This window comes from Prionailurus viverrinus, chromosome B3, assembly GCF_022837055.1.
Source record: "Prionailurus viverrinus isolate Anna chromosome B3, UM_Priviv_1.0, whole genome shotgun sequence".
NCBI classification, from domain to species: domain Eukaryota; kingdom Metazoa; phylum Chordata; class Mammalia; order Carnivora; family Felidae; genus Prionailurus; species Prionailurus viverrinus.
In genome coordinates, this window is record NC_062566.1 from 128,424,515 (window position 1) to 128,447,861 (window position 23,347).

Genomic DNA, 23,347 nt, shown 5'->3' on the forward strand with positions numbered 1-23,347 from the left:
TCCCATCTCTGGGTCTGCATCCCATCTCTGTCATTTATGCTTGTGTCCCCTGAGCAAGCCACTTAAGAGGATGGGGACAGAATTGGTATTTATCTCACAGAGTGGAGATTTAACTGAGTTAATAAAGGCACTACTGTTATACAAAATTACCTCTTAGTCATCAATATTATCATCATCAACATCAACATAACCAACATCCCCTGAGCATCCTGAGGCAGCCTGTGCTTTCTCCATTCCAGGTGAGCCCAAAGTCCACAAGAACAGAACAGAACAAACCCAGACCATGTTGGAAGAACTTAGCCATCTTCCCGGTCACAGAACGTAGCTGGAGGAATGGTGACAGCTCTTATGGGGCTTCTGGTCCCATGTCAGAGTCACCCCTGTGGGAAATACCTGAAACACCTATAATTCTGGGACAAAGACTGGGGTGCCCTGAAGACAGCAGATGGGAGTCACATAGAATGGCCAGGGAGTCATCTGCCAGCCAAAGGAGAAAAGCAACCCCAAGGACAGTGCCCTAAGCCCAGAGTCCTCTGCCCAAGCGCCTAGAACTGTTATGCCCCAGGGGGGATGCCCTACAGGGAGAGGAACAAAGAAAGGAAGTGAGCATGGACTGGGGACCAGGGTCTTTTGGTGTCCTCAGCTCATCTCAGCCTCCAGGGAAGAAGTGCTCTGCCGTGGTTAAGAGTACAAGCTCAGGGCAACATGGCCTCCGTCCGCCCCAGTCTTGCCTCCCCACTAGCTCTGCAGCTTTGGGCAAGTGCCGCAACTTTCATGTGCCTCAGTTTCCTCAGCTGCAAACCTGGTATAAACAGCTCATAGGAGTGTTGCTGACTGTTAAATAAGATGACTGATGTAAATTGCTTAGCTTGGCGGCCGGTCCATTATATAAGCTCTTCATCACCATCTTGTCCGTCCTTCCACTATCCCATGCACCTCTCTACCTTCCTCTTACTAATTATAAGGAACAGGGCCTAAGGGGGGTGTTGGGGGGGTGGTGGAGGTCAAGACAGGGAGAAATTCTTCCAGCCTTCTATGCTTTTTAGATATCTCAACTCTGCATTTGCCCACATCTTCTGGATTAATGAAGTGTATTCACTTCAAAGAGAATCTCACGGACGAAGCTATTCCGCAGCACTAAAAGGCTTTCCCTGAGCCATTTCCTGAACCTCACAGACTTCTGGCACATAAACTAGGCTCTTCTCCTGACTCCTGGAGTTTGCTCTCAAATGAGCTGCAACTGAATGCTGCCTCTGCCAACCAAACCTGGCACTTCTCAGTCCTCATCACTGGCAGCGCTTTTCATGTTGGGATGGTGATGTGTTCATATTTGCTCATGGGCTGCCAGAAGCCAGCTGTGACACTTAACTATTCTCCCATCTTTTCTCCTTCCTGTCTCCATCCCCAAGCGTCAGGAACGTGGCTTCTGGAAAACGAATCACAGCCTGTCTAAAATGTCTGTGAGGTCCATATTAACCAGTCTTTGGTTCTGGGGACTCAGAGGGAGCATGAATCCATTCCTCAGCTGTTTTCCTATCAGCACGGTCTATCTACCCCTTCCTTTTCCTCTGTATTGCCCTCAGGGTAAATCAGACCGAGCCCTTTACAACCAGCCCGTCCCACCCAGTGTATTGAAATTGTACTGAAATTGTACCATGGCTCCAGGCCTCCAGCCCAGAAGAGTATAGTGAGAAAACTGGATATGCTTGTGGCGGTCACGGCAAAAGGCACAGGCCTCCAGCAACCATCCTTTCCTGTCAGATCAGTTCAACGTTCAGCTTTTACACACAAGAAGACACATCTCTGAGATTCTCGGGTTCCTGGGACGAGGCGCCAAGGACAGGGGCCCCACAGCTCCCACTTCTTGCTGACCATCCCCTTTCTCTTATAGTGTAGAGTGACTCTAAACTTACTTATTTTTAGGCAATAAGAAAGTAACACGCAGAAAGAGGAGTGAACCAAGCAGCACTGCTCACCGTGATCTAAGCGTGATCACCTGGAGGACCCAAGAAACCCGTCTGTGGCACAAGACAAACTTCCCTCCACGCTCCGCCACCCTCGGTGTGGCCCCGTCCCAGCCTCCCCAGCCTCCTTCCCGATGCTCAGCTTCCTTGATTTTCACGGCTTCTAAAATTAACCTCTGAGCTCCTGCTGCCTTTGGAGGGCAGCCCTGGCTGACACTACCAGAGGCCATAAGTCGAGCAGCTAGTGCTTCCGATAATCCTTCCCCTTCCCGAAGTGGGACTTTCCACCTGCTTACTTGGAAAGATGCTGGGGAGGGGGCTGGAATGGGGGAGCCTCCGTCCTGGTCGCCTTTCTTCTCCAGTGCCTGGTGTGCTGGATGCACACTGTAGCTCCAGGGGGTGTGGAACGCTGCCTCCTTCCCTCACCTCTGCTGTCCCATTTGGTTGCTTTGTTTATCATCCAGAGTTCCTCTCTGGGAACATTCCAACTAGGGATTATATAAGCCTTTGAAGATGAGAATGGTGATCTGACTTCCTAACAATCCCTCCATTGGGGTTAAAGATGACTCACAGGGCTTGTCAGAGGGGAACAGCAAAGCAGGTACTTAAGTAGACTCTAGAAGCTGGAATTAGTCTATATGGCTACTTTGAAGGGAGAGGGGGAGGTGGATGGGTCTAGAAGCACTATCCAAAGTTCAAGAGATAATGAAGCAGCAATGTCCTGTGCTGAGTTTTCTGGAAGTGGTGTCCGATAGCACATGCAAGACACAACAGCATACCTTCTAGAATGTTCCCCATGCTGCAAAGTGGTAAGTCTGGAAAAGATAACATCATCACTGGGGCTCCGGGGGATGGGGGTGGGGACAAAATGTTGAAGCCTGCGGTTTTGATTAGATGCACTCAGCTGCCTCATTGAACGTGAAGCATCCGGTCGCCAGGAGAGACTGATGGGACCCATAAGGAGCCAGCTCAAGTAATACCAGGGGCAGGGTCCGGGGCAGGCTGAGCTCCCTTGGGGCACTGTGGGACCCCCTCAAAGATAAAGGGGACTGGCTGACTGTGATTCTCACCAGTTTCTTGAGAAGTTTCCTTTGTACGATCTACTCAGCTTGGACTGTGGACGGTGGCTGGTTTGCCAGCCCCGAGCTAGCTCTGCAGATGCTGGGCGCAGGGAAGGAAGAGAGGAAATAATCTAAGTGGCTGCTGTACGGTGACCTTAAGTGGGGCGGCTATGAAGGTCGATGGCAAAGGAAAAGCCTTTCAAGTCACCCAAGCCAAGCTCTTACTGTTGGAAGTGACAGCAGCAGACAGACAAGCTTGGTGGCCCCTGTTCAAGCAGCATCCTAGCCCAGGAGGGGAAAACAAGGGGCTATAAATAGTGCATGAGGAGGCTCTGTAAACAGAGCTCGGCCACAGTGCAGCCTGGGGGCGGGACACAGGCAGTTGCGTGCAGATGCGAACCTGTGCTCCCCGTGCGTGGGCAGAGGGGACGCCTGAATGCTAGGCACCCACGTCCACACCGGGACACATGCACACAAACACCACGAGGCAGGCCGCCCGCCCTCCACCACCGGGGCTGGGTGTCTGCCGCCTCTGAACCTTTTTGGTGAGGAATCACCTTCCACTTTTTCCAGGCCTCGGGGGCAGCTGGCAGGGCAGGAGTATGGAGGCTGCACCACAGAAAGTATCTACCCCTTCTCCCTTCAGGAGGCCAGACACTCACCAAATCCCAGGAAAAGAAACTCGCAACATAAGGACAAGGGGAGGGGGAGGCAGAGGGAAGCTGAGAAGTGATAAGAGAAGACCGAGGCCCCCAGCTGGAGACCCCGCCCCGCCCTGCCCCCGACTCCTTTACTGGGAGGCTGACCAGTGGCCACCTGGCTTTCCAAGTGCATGTTCGCTTCTTTCCTAAAGTCCTGTTCACATCTTCAGGGGCTTTGCTCCGGCCTGTTGACCATGTGCTAGCTTGTCCATTAGGGGATTTTACTAGAGATTGGGGCCAGATGGGAAGGAGAATACAAAGATGATGCTCCTACCCCCTCCCTAGTCTTTACATTTATTTCTTGGAGGCTCCTGCCAATGGTTCCTGCCTTCTAGGGCACTGGAGCCGTCTTCTTGGCCCGGAGCTTTCACGAAGGTCGGGCTGAGGCTGAATTTCTCACAGAGCTAACACTGACGAAGAAAGCCTTCTAAAAAAGCCCTATAGCTTTGACACATAAACACTGAACTTTTAAAACTCAAATTCTGCATTTCCATGCAAGTAAGACTATGGATACCCTGAAAAAATAATTATTTATAGTTTGAGTGTTATAGTGAGGGAACGGGGAGAAGTTCATTTAGCCACTACTGATAATGGACTTCCATGGAAGCTGCTAGGGATCCGTTAATGACCAATCCCCCTGCCTCTTTCCCTCTTAATTCCATCATTCTGGTTCATCAAAAGCTTTTCTTTAAGCCAGTGATTCCTGTGCACAGTGGCCGGGTGCTAACGAAGATGCTCCTGAACCTTCTACGGCTCTGGTGAAAAAAGTGTTTTCCTCACTGTTAAGTCATGCAACATGACTCCCGAAACTGTTTCAGACTGTAACTTGGTTACAATCTGTCTGCACTCTTCCTGCAATGTCATCTGAGAATGGAGTTTTTTGTTTTGTTTTCAATTTCTCTGCAACTTCAAACGTCATTTAAAAACCACATTACAGGGTAACTGCTAGTCACTGGACTGTGCTAGTTACACAAGTGCTTAGCAATGGCGTTTGCTTCTCGGAGGTGTGGGCAGCCTCTAACACTTGGCAATCTGAGATTAGCCAAGAAAGAAAGGGAATTCTACGCCTTTCAGAGCAGGTAATGGCAGCCCCTGCCAGGGGGATGAGTCTCTCCTGAGACACATCTCTCGGGTCTTTTAAAAGAAGGAAGGAGAAAGGATAGACTCAAATTTCCCAAAGCTGCGGGGAAGGCTGTGACCAGTGGAGGGCTAACTGTTAACAAAAGCACCTGAGAATGAACGTGGGGGATTTCCCTGACTCAGGGAGCCAGAGCCCCAAACAAGCTGAGGGCCCAGCCCCAAGAATGAGCCCGGTGGGTGCTGGGGTCCGCTGCATCACCTTATCAGCGTGTTCCGTCAACAGGAGGCTGCCACACAGCAATGTCCTGAGCAGACCCCAGGAAGTGAGCTGGCTACCTGCTCAACAGGGTTCTGGGTTGGGGTGAAGGGGGGACCGGGGAACTAGCTTCAAGTCAGGAGGACGAGGGGACAGACAGATATCTCCATTTAAGGTCACTGTTCATCACTCGGGAAGGAGACCTTTCCAAGGTGTAGCTTGGAGGTGGGAAAAGACACAATACAAGACAAGTTCAAGGAAGAAGTGCTGTTTCAAGCTTGACACTGCTCAGTGGCCAACGGCCAGTGAAGACAGGAGCCCTGCTTGGCAAAATTAGCCCGGCCCTTCTCTGTGACAGCTTGGAAGACTGGTGGGGATGATGCGGGGTGGGGGGTGGGGGTGCATCATGATGGTTCATTTCAAGGCTACTTCAAGCTCTTGCGACCCCGTCTTGCCGGACTTTCCTCTCCTCTCTAGCTATAAGACGGCAGCCTGCTATTAATGAGGTCCCAAAGGGGAAAGAAATTTCTGAAACTGGGCACTGCTCAGTTCCATCACTGTTAGGCTGGCCCCACAAAGCCTCTTCTAGCAGAAACTACAAACTCACAGGAACTATTCCTGCAGGAGAAAGGAAGTTCTCTCCGCAGGAATCCATTATAGGGTCTGCTTCCCTTCCCCCAAGTCTTAAACCCTGAGATTATATTAAAAGTTTGTCATCTCGGAAACACCTATGCATTCATTCACACATAGGCATGGCCGCATGTCTGCAGGCATATGCATGTAATCATGCACTTAGGTTAAGTTTTAAAGGGATTCTACAAGGGAAATTCTACTTGAGAATTAGTTCTTCCTATGGCCTGGTATATAAATGAGAAGGTTAAGTTCACAAACTACGGTGCTGTAGGCTATAGAAATATCTACTCACAACCTGCTTGTATCTCAGGGGGAGTATTCAAAAGCATCATGGCACTGGCAGCATCAATGTCAGGATCTGGAAAAATCAACCAATAAATAACATTATTTACAACGGGGCCGGTGTCTGTGTGTGTGTTTTTTTTCCCCCTGCAAGTTACAGTTTATGAAAGCAACAGAGAAAAAAAAAAAAATCTGGGAACAAGATGAGCTATCCCAAAGGTGACTTTCTTCCCGTTTGCGTTTGAGAGGAAGAAAGGTATTCTAGAATGAGATTTAAGGGGCAGGTTAGTAAGTTTCTCAGACAAAGCATGGTCCTTCCTCATTTTGCTCATTTCATAATGTGACTACATGTTCCTGATAAGTTGCTGATCTATGCACCCCTACAGCTTACTCCCCTGGCATGGAGGAGTAGGGGAGTGGGGTGACAATAGGACATTTAGCTGCAGAAGTCTTTGATGAACTGGGGAAGCTCACAGCACCGAGAAGAGAAAGCCCTAAATATACCTGCATCTAGTGAGATACAAACAAGACGTCGGATCTTTTCCATCTGTCAGCAGAATGTAAATTGTACTTTACGAGACGCTGTGTGCACGCAGTGGTGGTAGCAGAAGTGGTGAAGGCATTAATACACACACACACACACACACACACACACACACTTAAGATATAAAGAAAACATGAAAGTTATGATGTTGAGGGCACAGCGTTTGCTTCCACATCTATTACTGCTTTTAATATGGGACAAAAAGAATACTCATCACCTCGCTGCTATAATTCTTAATAGGTTTCTGAATCCTTACTGATCCACCAGTTGACAGATGGCAGGTTATATAGAGACAGAGAAAAAATATTATCCTTTTATAACTAAATTCATTTTCCTCTGAGAAACAGCAGCGCTGCTGCTATGGAAATGAAAGTCACCATGGCAACAGTAAACAACTCCCAAGAATGGTCACTGAATAGGCTGAAAAGAACATCTGCCCCAGAACAGCGTCCCAGCTGCCCTGGGGCGAAATTCGCTAATAGTGCAGTGATGCCCCGTGACAGAAGCTGCCGCCTGTGCCCTGTCCGAATAAATGAAGTGTGCAATTGAAGTCGACATCAAAATGCCTGCCCTTGCAGATTACTACCTCTGCGTCCGCTAAACCCAATGACTAATGATGGGGGGTGGGGGTGGGCAGGGGGGCTCGTACTTGTCAGTTTTTGTACAAATTACATGCCAAAAAATTCAATTTACTACTAATGGCTCCACGGCACTTTATTTTGGGTATTATGCTAGGAAATGACTTTTTTACTGTTTAAAAAAAGTACATTTTTCATACTTCATATGTGCAGTTTAATTCCAAGGGAGTAATGTGATACAGTATAAAGCCCCACAAGCGATTAATAATATGGATGACGCTGGTTCTAGAAGACAGCGTCTCAAAAAAATGGGGGAGGGGGGAAAGAACTTTAGAGGCCAGTTTCGATTTCGCCTGCAGGAGGCCCCTTACTTACACTCTGTAATGGAGTGAAGGTTTATGTTAGTAGCATGAGGAACAGGTAAATTAACTTATTTGACAACTCCTGGGGTGACATTTCTAAAACAGTCATCGTTCCCCACTGATATTAAAAAAACATATATATATATATATATACACACATATATATATATATATATATATATATATATTAGTTGAGCTGAAAGACTTAAGGTCCTATTTATGGTTCCCAGGGTTCCTGCTGCCCCTAGGCCCCCGTCTCCCCACACAGCGTGTTGCCAAAAGCAGGTCTCTTAGGTTCTGGAAGGTTTTATGGAGGGACTGAGGTCTCCTCCCACTTCCTCTTTTTGGAAAGGGCCCCTTCCTCTTTCAGGGCCGAGAAAACACACCTGTTTCTTGGCAGAGCAAAGATTCTTTGCCATCTTTGAGAATGCAAAGTGTTGCCAGCAACCAGGGCTTGGCCCGGGTGCCTGGCCCCGGTCTCCCCAGGCAACTCTTCCCCAGACTTTTCCTCAACGACCAGGAGGTCCGATGGGGACAGACAGAACAAGAGGAAATGCAGGTAAAATGTCAAGAGCCTCTTCCTGTTTGTTTTCCCAGGAAATTAAAGAAAGTATTTCTTTATTCTTCAGAAACACACGACCACCGGAGAAAGGTACAAAGGGCCACAGAGAGAAAGACACAAGACATGAGAATCTTTCATGAACCAAAAGAGCAGCAGCACGCACACGAATTTCGCGGAACCTAAGAGGCAACTCGGGAAGTGCTTCAGGCCCACAAAACATCACCGGGACCACCAGCCCCATCCCATCTGAGCCAAATAAACATAGCGACTCATTCAGGACAAGTCCCTCCAGTGGCTTCCTTCCGAGCAAGCAGACGTGCTATGCCACCTTAGGTGATGCGTTTTCTGTGAGCACACCGTGGGTCTCCCTGAAAGATTTAATTCTCTGTGGTCAGGAGAGACCACTGATGGTTTACATCTTTAGGTAGCAGAGAGGCTTTCTGATGGAAGTATTCCTATTCCAATAGGACACTTGAATCCAGAGTGCTTGTTTGGAGTTTTTTGGCTGGAAGGTTTTAGGCACTTGGGCAACTGTTTTGGGGCTAGGGGCTGGTCCGCTCTGGAGGCACAGCTGATTCTGAAGGATAACAAGGTCAAGGACTAGATGGAGGGGAGGATGAGCAGTGGGTTGACTGCATATGAGTTTCCCTGGGCTTAAAAGAGAGGTTTTTCTTCCCGCAAGTGGTTCCATCCAGCTTATGAGCATAAGAAAAGAGAAAGATATTTTGGTCGGGAACTCTTTTTAGGAATGAAGATCTACTTGGCCAGACGTACCCTTCACCCTTCGCTGTTGCATCTCTAGGGACCTCGGTGAGGGGTCCAGGAAAATACAGAAGCACTATCCTCTTTATTTTTGGTGAGTACAGTCTTCCAAAATTAGGATGCTAATTTAGCATCCTCACACAGAATCCCCAAATCAGTTACCCCTGCTTAATTCAGTCTAACACCAAGCGTGCCATCATGGATGCTTAATAAAGTTATGACCATCCTCAAATCAGAATCAATCTCAAGCCTGGATTAAAAAATTCCTCCTCTGCTCATGGTTCAGTAACAAATGTTACTTCTCCTTTGGACCAGTTCCCAGCGCCCCATTTCAATTTTCATCTTTAATGCGGTTGTCTTATTCCATTGCCTCTTCTCTGCAGTACAAGGCTGAAAAACGGCCACACACCTCGAAGATGCTTTCAAATCCTCTTCTCGCGAAGGTACATACACAAATACATTATGCTACAGTGATGGAAATAGGTAACAGAGTCTCTAGAAACAACAGTTCTGTTTCTTAGATTAAAAAAAAAAAAAAGATTAAAAAAAATATACAGATATGGCACTTCATTTTCCCCCAAAATGTGGAGATGGGTTTCTCTGGGGCACGGGGAAAGGGGGAGGGCCTTTTCTCTGTGAGTGATGGGAAAAGTAGTCGAGGCATGAGAACTCCTGGGTTCAAGTCCTCAGTCTGCTGCTAATTAACACATGACTTTAAATGTGCAGGGGTGGAGTTCATTTCTTTTAAAATGGTGGTGGGTGGTTGTAGACTTGGGAGCGGACTGGTTGGTCTTCCAACTCATCCCACATAGTTCCTAGCTCTGCCTATAAAGTCCCCTGACTTCCTCTTCCCTTTCTGACCTGTGGCTGCCAGGACTATGGACTCCAAAGAGCACCTACCAAAAGGCGCATTTATTTCAATGCTTTTGGAGGAAGTGAACACCCTCAGTAAGGCTGGAAGGATACCCTATTGCATCTGGAAAGCCATGATCTGTCATTCTGGGCATCTGCTGGGTCCACTCTGAGCAATCCATCCAGCCTGGCCCAGGCGTCTTGTGGATTCGGAGTGTAGCTTCTGTCTGCATTCGTTCTCCTTCTTCTGGGATCTGGGCTCATGGAGAAGTGACTGCAGAGTCTACCTATTTTAACTAAGAATACGATGGACGGTTGGAAGTCGTGGCCGTAGAACTGCTGCAAAAACGTGAGCACTGTCCTTAGCATCACTGAGCTGACTGATCTAACAAAACAATAATGAAGCATTGCCTGTATGGAAAGCCGAAGCATTACAACCAGTGATTCTCTTAGAAATCGTTTAATTGTCCATAGGTCTAACACGTTTAGTTCTCCCCACTCCTCCTCATAAACTGAAATGTTTGATAGGACGATGAAAGATCTTTACAATACTAAGTAAAAAAAGATTCACGAAGCATAACAAAAAAAACCAAAACAAAACCCACAATGAACAGATGACCCCCATGTGGACAGAAATTATGGGATACAAGGACATGACGCGCAATCAAATGCACACACCAAGGTGCTCCTATTCTCTCACCTTTTCCACTAACAAGTGAGCCCTGTTACGGGGCTCCCCCTCACCTGCCTGTATTCCCAACACCTGGAACAGTGCCTGGAACATAGGGGTGCTAGATAAATAGTTGTCGAACTAGCGAACGGAGGGCTTATCCAAGAGCTGTCTGGAGCTGTCGCTGCTCATTCCGGGGCCGAAGCCTTTTTTTTTTTTTTTTTAGTTTACTTGCTTAATTTTGAGAGAAAAAGAGAGAGCTTGAGCAGGGGAGGGGCAGAGAGAGAGGGAGAGAGAATCCCAGGCAGGCTCCATGCTATCACCGTGGAACCCAGTGTGGGCCTTGAACCCAAAAACCTTGAGATCGTGACCTGAGCTGAAACCAAGAGTTGGACGCTTAACCAAATGAACCACCCAGGCACCCCTCTTTTCTTTTTTTAAGAAAGAGTGATTTTAAGAAAAAGTTAGCACATTAAAAAAAAAAATCATTAATTAATTAATTAATTAATTAATTAATTTTTAAGTAAGCCCTAAGCCCCGATGTAGGGCTTGAACTCATGACCCTGAGATCAAGAGTCGTATGCTCTACTGAGCCAGCCAGGGCACCCCAGAGCATAAACCTCTTGATGTGCAGTGGAATCCCCTGGAAACTCCAGAAGACCAAATGTCAGGCCCCACCTCAGATGACACTGAGTTTTGCAAAAGTTCACCAGAGGATTCTGATGTGTAGGAAAGGTAAAGGACTACTTTTAGTAATAGAAAATCAAGGGTATATGAATACCATCCAAAATGAGTCCATGCCAAGTGCTCCCCAGAAATCTGTTACCATCTCTAACATCACTAGGTCTCTTTGCTTTGAAATATCTTTATCCACTTTCTGCAACGCTGCATGAGTACAAGGCTGCACATCTGAAAGTTTTTGGTTAGTCCGTGAAAATGGAGAAAAAAATGCTTGGGATAACTTTTAGGGCCAAGGAGACAAGAAATAGATGAAAACAATAAACAAGCAAGCAAATAAATAAAAACCCTGATTAAGGTATACACTCCCAGGCAAATTCTGGATACGTGTGATTTCATTTATGTACACTCCACATACTAAGGAAGTGGTTTTTCAATCAGGGACGATTTTGTACCCCTTCCCTCCAAGGGCATATGGCAGTGTCTGGAGACATTCTTTTAAAAGAATTTTTTATTTTTGAGAGAGATAGAGAGTGAGCAGGGGAGGGGCAGAGAGAGAATCCAAAGCAGGTTCCAAGGCTCTGAGCTGTCAGCACAGAGCCGGATGCGGGGCTTGAACTCACCAACTGCAAGATCATGACCTGGGCCAAAGTCAGACACTTAACCGACTAAGCCACCCAGGCGCCCTGTCTGGAAACAGTTTTGATTGTCATGACCGGGTGGGAGGGGAAGGTAATACTGGCAACTCGTGGGTAGAGCTCAGGGATGCTGCTCAGAATTCCACAGTGTATGGGAGAGCCCCCCTACAACAAAGAATTATCCAGTCGCAAATGCAAACAGTGCTGAGGCTGACAAACTCTGTAATGAGCTATGTGGACATGCGCTGTGGTCAAGAAAAGTAGGTCTTCGAGTCAAATGGTCTCAATAGTATACATCAAAAATAAACAGATGTGGAATTCACCTTGTTGTTGTCACCTTTTTCCCCCCCTTTATGCAGAGTCCCTAAGCATAGGATAAGAGAGAGGATATCTATGTTGGTAGCTTTGAAGCCAGAGAGGTAGGGAGTGGTGCTCTTTGGCCACTGTTCTGATCAATGAAGTTATCTGTAACAGCAGCCTCTGATTTCGTAGGGAGCAGCAGCACAGGGGAGTGCTGTCAGATCTACTGAGGTCACCTGCCACCAATATTTCTTCCACTTCCCTGTTGGCTGAAGGTTCTTAAGACGGTATTCACCATGGGTATGAAATGCAAACATCTGAGGGGTTCGCACAGCCAGACAGCGGAGAAAGTGACACCACAGAGCCCAGTGGACTATCTTCACAATGGATGGGACCTTGGGGAATAAAAACCTCATGCAAAGGTTGATTCCAAGTGGCGACCTTAAAAATCATCGTTATGAGGGGAATTGGGCTAGAGAACACCAAGGGTGGCCCTTCTCCAAAAAACGGAGTCCGAGAAAACCCCAAACGCTTGCTACTCTGAAGAAACGAGGCGAGTTGAAACCAGCTATTAAGCAAGTTGAAACTAAGAGTAGTTTCTGCAAAAGGGAATCTAAATCAAGCTGAGGGGGTGGGGGATGAATGATTGACACATGCATTCTAGGTATTACTAGGCTCCCAGTCACACATCTTGTGATTCTTTCTCAGCCTAAAAGCAGTGACTGGTGAACTCTACAGGTGAGACACACCGACTATGAGAGCAGCGACAACTTTGCAAATTAGTAGGAACGCATATATCCAAGTCGGCTCCCTGTTTAACTCGTGTAAATTGCCCATGTATTGCCCCTAATTGCATTTCGTGCGGAAGGGGATTTAAGGGAAAGGTTCTGGTTGCTAAGTACACAGTTCAGGATGCATCCTGGGCTGGGAGTCGGACGACAAGGGTTCTCGTCTCTAGAGGACTCAGACGCCCGTCTCTAATGTGGCGTTAGGGTGGCTGAGCTGGGGACGCTCCGAGGGCCATGAACTCTGAGTCACTGCTGCTACTCCGCTGGAAAAGTAAAAGAAAGCTCACAGACACTCCCCACGGCAGATGCTTCCAACTTGTTTTGTCTCCTGGCAAAAGAAATGCTTTGACTTTGATGTCTGCTGGGTGTCTTGATTCTACTGTCCCCTTTGCTTTGGCCTTTCTGAGAGGTCTGCATGGCATCGCTTATCTTTGCAAATGTGTGCTTCCAGTGAACGTAAGACCTCAAGCCCTTTCCCAGGACACGGAGGGTCCACCCTGTTCTTCCCGGCCGGGACACTGCCGCTCCAACACCTCTTTTATCCAACGCTCAGAATTTCCCTAACGATCAACGATCAACATTTTACCTCTTCAATGTCTTCGACCAGTTGATGGAAGTTTTTCTAGCAGCTGTCTGGGAGCAAACGGAAAGGGGCCACGTGGATTCAGGGTGACCCGTACAAGACTTCTGAAATTCTAGAACTTGAAGATCAGGGTAAAGGTGACGGGAGGCCCAGAACAGGTTAGGATTCTGTCCTATGAGTCACAACCATTTATTTTTTATTTTTTTAGAGCCAGGGAGTTCTGGTTGGGCTCTGTCTGGCTTGTGAAAACTGTGCTGCAACTTCCTGTCTGTGATGGGTTGAAAAAAAAAAAAAAGAAAAAAAGAAAAAAATATTTTTAAGTTCGTGCAGGTGGAATGAGAACCTGTATGTTCCTTGGAAGTGCCTTTCCCTCTGCACCTCATTCAGTTGTAAATCCACTTACGGCCTTCTCTGATTTTTGCCTCCCTGGAGATGCTGTAAACTGATGGCCACGAGCAGAGGAGACATCTGGGGATTTTATGAAGGGGATTCCGACACAGGGAGGGAGGACAGGGAAATTAATGCTGAAGCCTTCTAGACTCTGGATTTGTTTTTGCTTTGAAAACCTCCTGCTTGGTCTGGGCTTCTTCAACCAGTGATAGAGCCAAAGCCCGTCACCAGGCCGGGAACTGGATGGGGGCTCTCACGAGAGCCGAAGGGCCGGGCCACACTGATATCTCAGAGGAAGGACGTCGGAGGAGAAGCCAGAGACAGAACCAGGCCCAGAGATCCCCAAGACACGAACCGAAAGCCAGCGGGGCAATCAGATACCCAGAGGACAGGGCACGTGACTGGCAAGGAGTGTTGGGGGACCACCAGGGCATCTGTCTTCAGTCATTTCTTCCTCTCTCCACACTGTTATGAGCTCATCTGTCTCCACCATCACTGCTCCCCACGGATGGGAAGATCAGTTCTTGCCCAGGCTCCACCCTGGAAGCCACTTCCTCCTCTAGTGACGGTCCCAAGGGCTGCGGACCTGCAGGCAACCACGGTACAAACTCTCCCACTGTTCCTGCCATTCTGGTGGGGCCACCAGGCAGGGCAATCTTGCTGGTGCTGGCCATGGAGCATTTCCACTGGCGTGGCATCTTCAATGAGCTCTGTCTTCAACTGGGTCGACGCGCAAAGCCTCTTTCCGGGAGCAGAGGTTCAGCTCAGAATGACACTGGCAGGTGTGTTAGCGAGAGTAGATACCATTCACCACCCTGACACCAGAACTCCACGGCACATATCCACTGTCTGCCCAGCTCGCCTCGTCCGCCACCCTAATGTCTGAGCGACAAACAGCTGGAGGGGAGAACTCTGAACACAAGGCTCACTTTGCCTGGGAACGCACGCGTTACATGACTCGCACGAATTTCAAAAGGGACCACAGAAGCGTCGATTTTCTCTGTTCTGACAGGCACCTGTCATCAGACAGACACGTCAGAACTAAACCGCACCCCGTGCCTTCTGCACAAACGTCTATCATCTTGAATCCTACACCGCCCCATGCAATGTGCTACCCCTGTATGTGACTACGCCGTAAACATTGACCCATTTGACCTGATCTCTTCGTTGAAAAAGGTGTTCCGACGCTCAAATCAGTTTCCTTATTGGAGAGCTCCTTCTCAAACATCTGGAGGGGGGACCACCGCCAGTCCACAGGTCAACCCCACAGCAGTGAGATGCTATGGCATGGGCAATGGTTAGGCTCTCCACCCAGGAGTGATGCCCAGCATTTCCCTTTACTACTTCAAGACCCGTTAGAGGGTCTTCTAAGAACCCATCTGCAGTCGGAGGACATGAATGTGGGGAGGGAGAACAAATAAAAAAAACAATTCATCTGTTTACAGCCCATCAAGTAATCGGTGACAGTATCCTTGGAGAGGGCGTTCCAAAGAGGCTGGAACCAGCGAACGCAGGAAGGAGAATTCACAACCAGACACGGTACGGAAGGAAGGGAGTTCAGAGGAACGTGTCGTTTCCCACCTTGACCCTCTGCACCCGCATCGCAGGGATGTGAGTTCAAGTACATACGGCAGAATCCCCCTACTTTGCTACAGCTGATTTCCACATGAAAGTTTAGTATGTTCTCTGGGGAGAGGCCAGTCTATCCACCAAGGCCCAGCACTGCTCTCCCCGCCACCGCGCCCTGTGTCTGTGGCACCTGAGGGAGACCAGTCCGTCAGGTCTGCATGTGTAGGGGGCGGAGGGCAACAGAACCAGCACCCGGCCCACAGTGCTGGGTGGCAAAACGTACAGCGAAGCCAACGGTGGACACCACATCACCGTCTACAGGTCTTCCCTAGCTAGTCAGGAGGTCCCCGTCCACCCAGAGGGCCCCCAGAAAGCAAATGGCTCTCTGGCCACCCTGTGCCCAAATGAAAGAATATACTACTAAAATGTAGTTACTTAAATCCGGTTGAGGGCATCTTATCAAGAGATCGGAAGGCAATACAGATACAACCAGGCCCCCTACACACACACACACACACACACACACACACACACACTCTACAATCACCCACTGACACAATCCTGCTTCTGCTGGCAAGTGGGTCCTGGAAAGCCATCTCTTTCTCCCTTAGAGACCTGAGCTTCAGATACAAAGAGCAACCAAAGGCGGCGAAAGCACACATCTCATCGCAGACCGGGAGATCCTTACTCCTGCTTCAGCCCATACGTGCACACTAAGGACGCACCATCGCTCTTGGGCAGCTGGAGCGCGGTCCTGATAAGGAATGGTGCTGAGTGCTACCAGTCCAACCCCTCGGCTTCTCTTCCAAAGTGACCTGGGGCTGCCGATTCTTAGGATTACCGGTCACCGAGCTCTGTCTGGGCCTCAGTTTTAGTGCTCAGCAGCCTTTTACGCTTTCTGGTCTAATCCTCTCCACCCCACCCCCGAAATACATTAGGAAAAAAAAAAAAGATTAAAGCAAATCGGGTGCTTGGTATTTTTTTTCTAAACCTTTGTGTAGTTCTCTGAAACACATTTATTCAGAAACAACCTACACTATGAAATATGGCAACTGAAAAATAAAAATAAAGCGCCAATAAAGCCCTTGTTTTCCTTTATCCTCCATGGTAACTTCCCCTAATGTCTGTCTCAAACCTGGCTCCTGGGATGTCCTGAAGCCCTTAGGGGTTGTGGGGTAAGTGGGCACACTGAGGAGCTATAATAACATAATGGTTATTAACTGTTTCCACTGAATGGCGCATACTCGACTTCATACAAAGAGACAGAGGCATCATCTATCCCTCGTTGAGAACAAAAAATATCATTAAACTGTTAATGAGCAATTCCTTTTAGGTCCAGTTCTACAAAGATTCAATAGTAAGGCTATACACAAAAGTATCATGAACATAAAAGGATTAAGCTTTCTACCCAACAAAATTTAAGCACAACATTGTGCTCCTGGAAGAGACGTGAGAAGGAGCCCAGTCTGTCCCAATCCTGAAGGAGATACCAACCATTTCCAAGGGTGGGTGAGCCCTGCACTCAGAGTCCATAGGTAAGGAGGTTAGGAATTAACTTGGGTTTAAAGTTTAACCATAAATCAATGAGTTGATCTTCTGGTGGGCGAACGGGAAATCTGTTCTGGAGACAATCCCCAGAGAAGTCTCCAGAACAGTTTCTGGGAATGGCTGAGACCCTGAAACAGGTATTGTGGGGTTGTAAGGAGTCTATTCTGAAGGATCCCCCTTTTTGGGGAGATGTGCTTGGTTAAAAAAAAAAAAAGAAAAGAAAACAAAACAAAACAAAATCGAGCTGCTTACTTTCTAGCCGCATAGCATAAGTGGTTTAAACACCCAGGGCACAAAAATACTAAGTGAGCATCAAGTGGAACAAAGTGGGCCCAAGTGTGGAGGGCGAGAGCTTGATCAGGGAGGCATGCTTTTAAAAGAGGTGAGTTCAGGCCAAACCTGATGTCCTCTTGCGGACGCTATGTATTATTCACTCCAGAACTATAAATGTGAAGCCAAATAAAGGTTTTCGGTTTGTCTGGGCATACTTGTTTTTGAACAAATCAGGAGGGATGACAATCACCAGACAATATGATTAACAGAGCAAGCAGACGCTAAAGGCAAAAGTCACAAAAGGCAATGGTGCGGTCATGGGAAGGTCTGTTCCCACCGGGCTGTGGCAAGGACAAAACCATCTGGAGACAGCGTTGCAGGCCAGCCCAGCAAGTGGGTGGATCAGGTTACTTCGTGATAGCAACTGGCTTCGTTCCCCTACCGTGAAAGGCATATTTCATCTTCCAAGAGGAAAAAGTTATAGCAAGGACAATGCGAGCAAAACCAAAGGCTACTGGAAACAGAAAAGGAAAAGTCTATCCATGTCACCATGTTGGCACCTGCGTTTCTCTCCCACCCTTGCAAGATTCTTCTAGGAAGGGGTTCAGCATATTTTCACTAAGCCTGAGCCCTGCCTGGGAAGTCTTCAGACTCGGGCTGCACCAGAGAACGTTGTGGCCACTGTCTTTTAAAGGTAAGGGCTTGGGGGAGGGTCAAGGAGAGGAGCAGAGGGGAAATCAAAATGATTACCCCTCTTTTTAAGCCCATCCAGTCTTTCCCCGTTCAGATTCTGAAGAAACCCAAAAAGCCTGTTTCTGCAAGCTCTTACCACTGAGAGACTCTGGGTGATGGGCACTGTAGGCCAGGTAGGCACAACTTAAGCCCGTGCCACCAGCCTGCTGTCCCCCCCAGATGATTATTGCCTCAGAGAATGTGCGTGTGGGATAAGGTAAGACAGGCTGCAGGAGACAGGGGCAGGGACAAAGATACTCTCCAGAAGTCTGGGCTTTGGCTTAAATTATGACGCAGAGAAAATGCTGAGACGCCTTAATTTCCCCTCCTTCCCGCATATTTATCTCTCCCTCTGTTTCTCCCAGGTAAGAAAAAAGAACTTGTTTTTGAAAGGTCCCGGCTTTTCAAGCAGAAATGTTCTTCACAGAGCCAATCTCACCTAAGGCTGAACCCACATATTCAACACGGTATTCTTTCAAAGTTATTTTCCATGCAATCTGCTGTATTCTGCATGTAGATTGCTGGCAAGACGGAATGAATGAACTAAAACCTGGGGCATCTCCCTCCTGAGCAGTGCTCCTCTGAGAGCACCTACCTGTTGCCTCCTGGCAAAGAAGGCTCCAAGTCGCTTTTAGAACTTGTATCTGGTGCCGTGGTAACTAGGTGGGGGTTCATGCTGGCAGCAGAGGGATGGCTGGCTGTGCCTGGGTGGGTCGGAGCAAGCAGTATACGGCATTGCCAAATGCAAGTCTGCCATGAAGTCTCTTCTGCAAACCCCCACCATGGGCTCTCCCTTTCCAGACACGCAGAGCTCTTCTCACCGTGCCCGGGAACCTGCTTTGGGTTATCTTCTAATCACTTCTTGTGCATAACCATTTCTTGTGCACACACAGCGTCTTCTCAAAGAGATGGCTTCCCTTGTCGGTAGGGGCACTCTCAACCCTCTCTGTAGTCCCTGTGGGAAGCTAGTGATCATTCATTCACCTTCTGGAACAGACAGTACCTCTCTTCTAACAAGCCTGTCTTATTTGAATTCGGGGGGAAACGGGGAGAATTCTTCTTGTCATTGAACTCTTAGTTTAGGGAGGATGCTCGCTTCAAGAGCGGAAGACGCACTGAGGGCCGCAGGCGGCCAGCCCACACATTCTCCAGAGTGAGCCACAGCTTCAGGTATCTGAGTGGAGCGCAGAGGAACCAGGGAGAACCTCTTCTTGCTTGTTGAACTGCCACGGAGGCTTGGTGAAGTACAAAGATGGCGACTCTCCTAAGTAGTCAAGACCTGATCAAGAGCTTGTCTCAATCAAGGGTCTTCTGGTCCTTTAGAAATGGACTTTTTAAAGACATCTCATTCATTCCTAGATAACTGATTAGCTTCTAGGCTCTGCTACTTCTAGAACCTACCACACTGACTCAACCACAAAGGCCTCCTTGTGGTTAGCTCGGGTTTAATATTTCCATACACTGTGGTCTAGCCTGCAACATGGACTTCAAAAGCAAAAGAAAGATTAGTCTTAATCTCCAGAGGGGCTTAGGATTACAGGCAAGTAGGATGTGTTTCTGAGTAGTCTGTAAACTCATCTAAAGAAGCTGGACATACTATCAAGGTGCTACAAACATATTTGGGTAGAGTCTGGATCTCAGACTCTTCCATTTGGAAGAAATGCAAATGGAAGAAATTACATGGTTAAAATTACTGTAGTCTCTACCATTCCTATTAAAATAAACTGGTTCGGAGCAGGAAATATATGTAATAAGCCCAGAACACCTTGTTGTAGTAGAAAATGAGGACACCGTCAAACTCTACGGACTTCATGCCTGAAGGGCTTAGGAACTTACCTGAGGGCCCTGCATTGGCCAAAGATGGGACAATTTGATCTCCCATGAGGATAGCAGTGACACTAAATTGAAACATATCAAACATGCTTACACCCAATACTTTGCAATGACGCTAAAAAAATATTGAAACTCACTGGTCACCTGGTGGAAGTGCTAGGGCACCGACTCATTCTTTGAAAACTGATGAAAGAAGCAAACCATTGCTCTGCCTTTCCTATATGAACTAGGAAAAGTGACTAGCTGAGTGACTGATGAGATGTTTCTCTATATAGTATTCTTTGAAAAAAAAAAGGTATTCTAGATAATACGTAAAAAGGGAATAAGATTTTGCATTTGTAAACATTTTGCGAGCCCCTAATGAATTAATTTATCAAAGGAGAGATAATCAGTAGGCGTTAACACCACAGGTAAGAAACAAGCAGATACAGTGTATCACCTGATAGAGGTATAAACCCCACTTAGAAGTAATCTTAACCAAAAAAGTGTTCTGTCTGGAGACACTTGGCGATGTGTGGAGACATTACAATTGTTGTGACTGGTGTGCGTGTGTGTGTGTGTGTGTGTGTGTGTGTGTGTGTGTGTGTGATCTAGTGTGTAGAGCCCAGAAATGCTGCCAAACATCCTACAATGAATAGGATGGCCCCCACAGCAAAGAATTATCTGGCTCTAAACATCTAGTGCTAAGGTTGAAAAATCCTGCTCTAGATTTAATACTCAATTTATAGGAAACCCAGGGGACAAAGAAATAAGTTAAATGACAATATGAGATGAATCAGCAGAGTTCAGCCTATAGGAAACTCTTATAGGACAATCCAAATTCTTTAACCACAGCAGTAGCAGCAAGAAAAAATGACAGAGCTGGATAGATAATTATGGAAGGGAGCCAACAGACTGAAAGAGACATAAGGGACAGGTCAATTGATTATAATGTATGAGCCTTATTTGGTTCCTGACTTGAAAAACAAGTGGTTAAAACAAAACAAAAACTACAAGCAATTGGGGAAAATAAACATTGATGATTTACTGAGGAATTATTCCCCCCCCGGTTTTATTGAGATATAACTGACATATAATATTGTATAAGCTTAAAGTGTACAAGATTTGATATATACTGCAAAGTAGTCATTAAAAGGAAACATACCATGGTTAAGTTTAGTTAACACCCGTCACCTCATACCGTTACAGTTTTTTCCCCTTGTGATAAGAAGTTTTAAGATCTAAGGGATTTATTAAAAATTTTAAGGCGTGTTATTGGTACTGTGGTTATGCTTTCTAAAAAAACGTTTCTGTATTTTTGAGCTACGCACAGAAATAGATACAGAAGAAATGATACAATATCTAGGAATTTGCTCCAGAATCCCCATTACCTGGGGGTGGAAGGTGGTAGGAAGTGGAAAGGGTACAGATGAAACACATCTGGCCAGGATTTTGCTGATCGTTGGGCGAAAGGTGATTGAGGCTTATTATTCGCTTCTTTGCAACATATACCGAAATGCTCTAAGTAAGTTTTCATAGTTAGAAAAATACCGATGGCAAAATATACCAGACCAACTGTACCAGACAGGGAATATGCTCTTTATCAACAAAAATACGGCCCTTGATGTGGAGCTCCAGGTGATGCTGGGTTCCGAGAAGGCCATCGGGGAAGACAGGCTAAGTCTAGACTCACTGAAGTTTTATCTCCCTCTTGAACATAGGTTAAATTTGACCTTCCGCTGGAATTAGCGTGAAACAGTGCTTAAACCTGATGCTTAAACAGCATGATAAAGCTCAGCAGGCCTAATTTACTTTGTCTTACGGTGCACGCCCGGTTCAGGTTGGGGGAGTGTGCGTGGGGTGGGGAAAGGGGTCAGCACCCGCCTGACCCCTGAAAGCAATTAACTTATACTTCCAAGCAGGAGGTACCATTATCTTTAACTCAGCAGGCATAACTGTACATAATTTGAGGTCATAATTATGGTTCTCTTTTTAAAATGTGACCATAGTATCCAAATTGACCTCTTGTGGCCGCGCTGCCTACTCGCTGGGAAGTACATAAAAGGCGGGTACAGGTCCTGTCCAACGGCGACACCGTGACGGGCGGCCAGAGTCCCAGGCAGTTCGTGAGCTCAGGAAGCCTTGCTTATTCCCTGCGGAACCTCGATCTGTTTCGGGGTTTACTAATTATCATTTTTCACCGAGAAACATTTTATTTCTTTAAATAGACACAGACTAGCTGGCACTTTCCACGGGCTTCTTGACCATGGCAAAGAGGCAAAAGCAACCACTTAAATTAATATGCCAGCAATTACCTGCATCTACTGTCTAATTAGCCATGTAATGACAAAGTTGCAAAGATAATTCCTCATCATTTTTTCACGTTAGTGTTTTTGTAAAGTTGCTACAGAGACCCTACTTCCCTTTAAAAATGTGGATTTGGGGGCACCTGGGTGGCTCAGTCGGTTGAGCGTCTGACTTTGGCTCAGGTCATGATCTCACGGCCCGTGAGTTGGAGCCCCGCGTCGGGCTCTGTGCTGACAGCTCAGAGCCTGGAGTCTGCTTCCGATTCTGTGACTCCCTCTCTTCTCTGCCTCCCCTGCTTGCTCTTCTCTCTCTCTCTCAAAATTAATATTAAAAAAAAATGTGGATTTATTGTTATTTTATTATACCCCATAACTGGCCTCCCCTAGCAATATTTCCAGCTTATAGAGCCCGAATCATTATACATAACAAATCGTTTTGTGGGGAAAGAAAACCTACCTGGACTGCTCTCAGGTCTGAGCACAGAATAATTGAATTTTTGAGCTCAAAGAGACCCTCAGAAATCATCTTCCAGATGAAATGCCGGAGGCAGGTCCAGACAGAAGGGAAGCAAATGCAGTGGCAGAAAATCACGGGGTGAGAAGCTCGCAGAAACATTTCAGAACCAACTTGTGGTTAGCGCCTTATTTGGTGGCCACGTTAATTCTAGTTCCTGCTTCCAACACAAAGCCCAAGCAGCTGATCTGTGTCTCTCATGCTCCTTAGGAGCAAAGCTTCTTCACTTTTCTGGTACCAGGAGCCATTAAATAACCCTGACAAACATCCAAGTTCTTTCCAACAGCATTTTAAATCCTCAGCCAATGCTTGAAAAACTGGAAAGAGGGCTGGTACAGCATCAGCTAACCTTTTCCTGGCAGTAAAAAGGGACTGAAAATTCCAAAGTTTGACACAAGTAGTTTCAAATGGATAGGACGGCACCAAATCACAACATCTACACAGCCGAGTGACAATTCTCACTTGGAGGCATGAGCTTCAAATAAATGGCCCTGAGAAATACAGGTCTTTTTAAAAAAAAAATTTTTAAGCGTTACTTATTTTTGAGAGAGAGAGAAACAGAGAGCGAGTGGGGGAAGGGCAGAGGGAGAGGGAGACACAGAATCCCAAGCAGGCTCCAGGCTCCGCGCTGTCAGCACAGAGCCCGAGGCGGGGCTCGAACTCACCAGTCACGAGATCATGACCTGAGCCGAAGCCGGACGCTCCTCCACCTGAGCCACCCAGGCGTCCCAACCAATGTTGTTTTCTTGAATCAAACAGCTTGGGAGTGAATTATGGTTCCTTATATTTGTAAAAAGCTCCTCTATTCAGAAGAGGAAAATTCAACTACTATTCAGAGGTGGCCAACACTAGAGTTTAAATAAAAGAGTAACTGCCTTACTGCTTGTATAGGCATGTCACTACTAAGAA

The 23,347-nt window shown here is 47.1% G+C and overlaps 1 protein-coding gene across 10 annotated transcripts in view; it reads right to left on the bottom strand.

The window, feature by feature from the left end:
* FOXN3 (forkhead box N3) overlaps positions 1-23,347 on the bottom strand; it is a 401,385-nt gene that overhangs the window by 24,311 nt on the left and 353,727 nt on the right. For 8 of the 10 annotated variants that reach the window (XM_047861155.1, XM_047861154.1, XM_047861156.1 and 5 more), the window contains one exon: positions 5,988-6,053. The exons of 1 other annotated variant lie outside the window; for it this stretch is intronic. In XM_047861155.1, the coding sequence (XP_047717111.1) occupies positions 5,988-6,053 (66 nt within the window). The remainder of the gene's footprint in view (positions 1-5,987; positions 6,054-23,347) is intronic. One more of the 10 variants, XM_047861161.1, reaches the window with a different exon arrangement.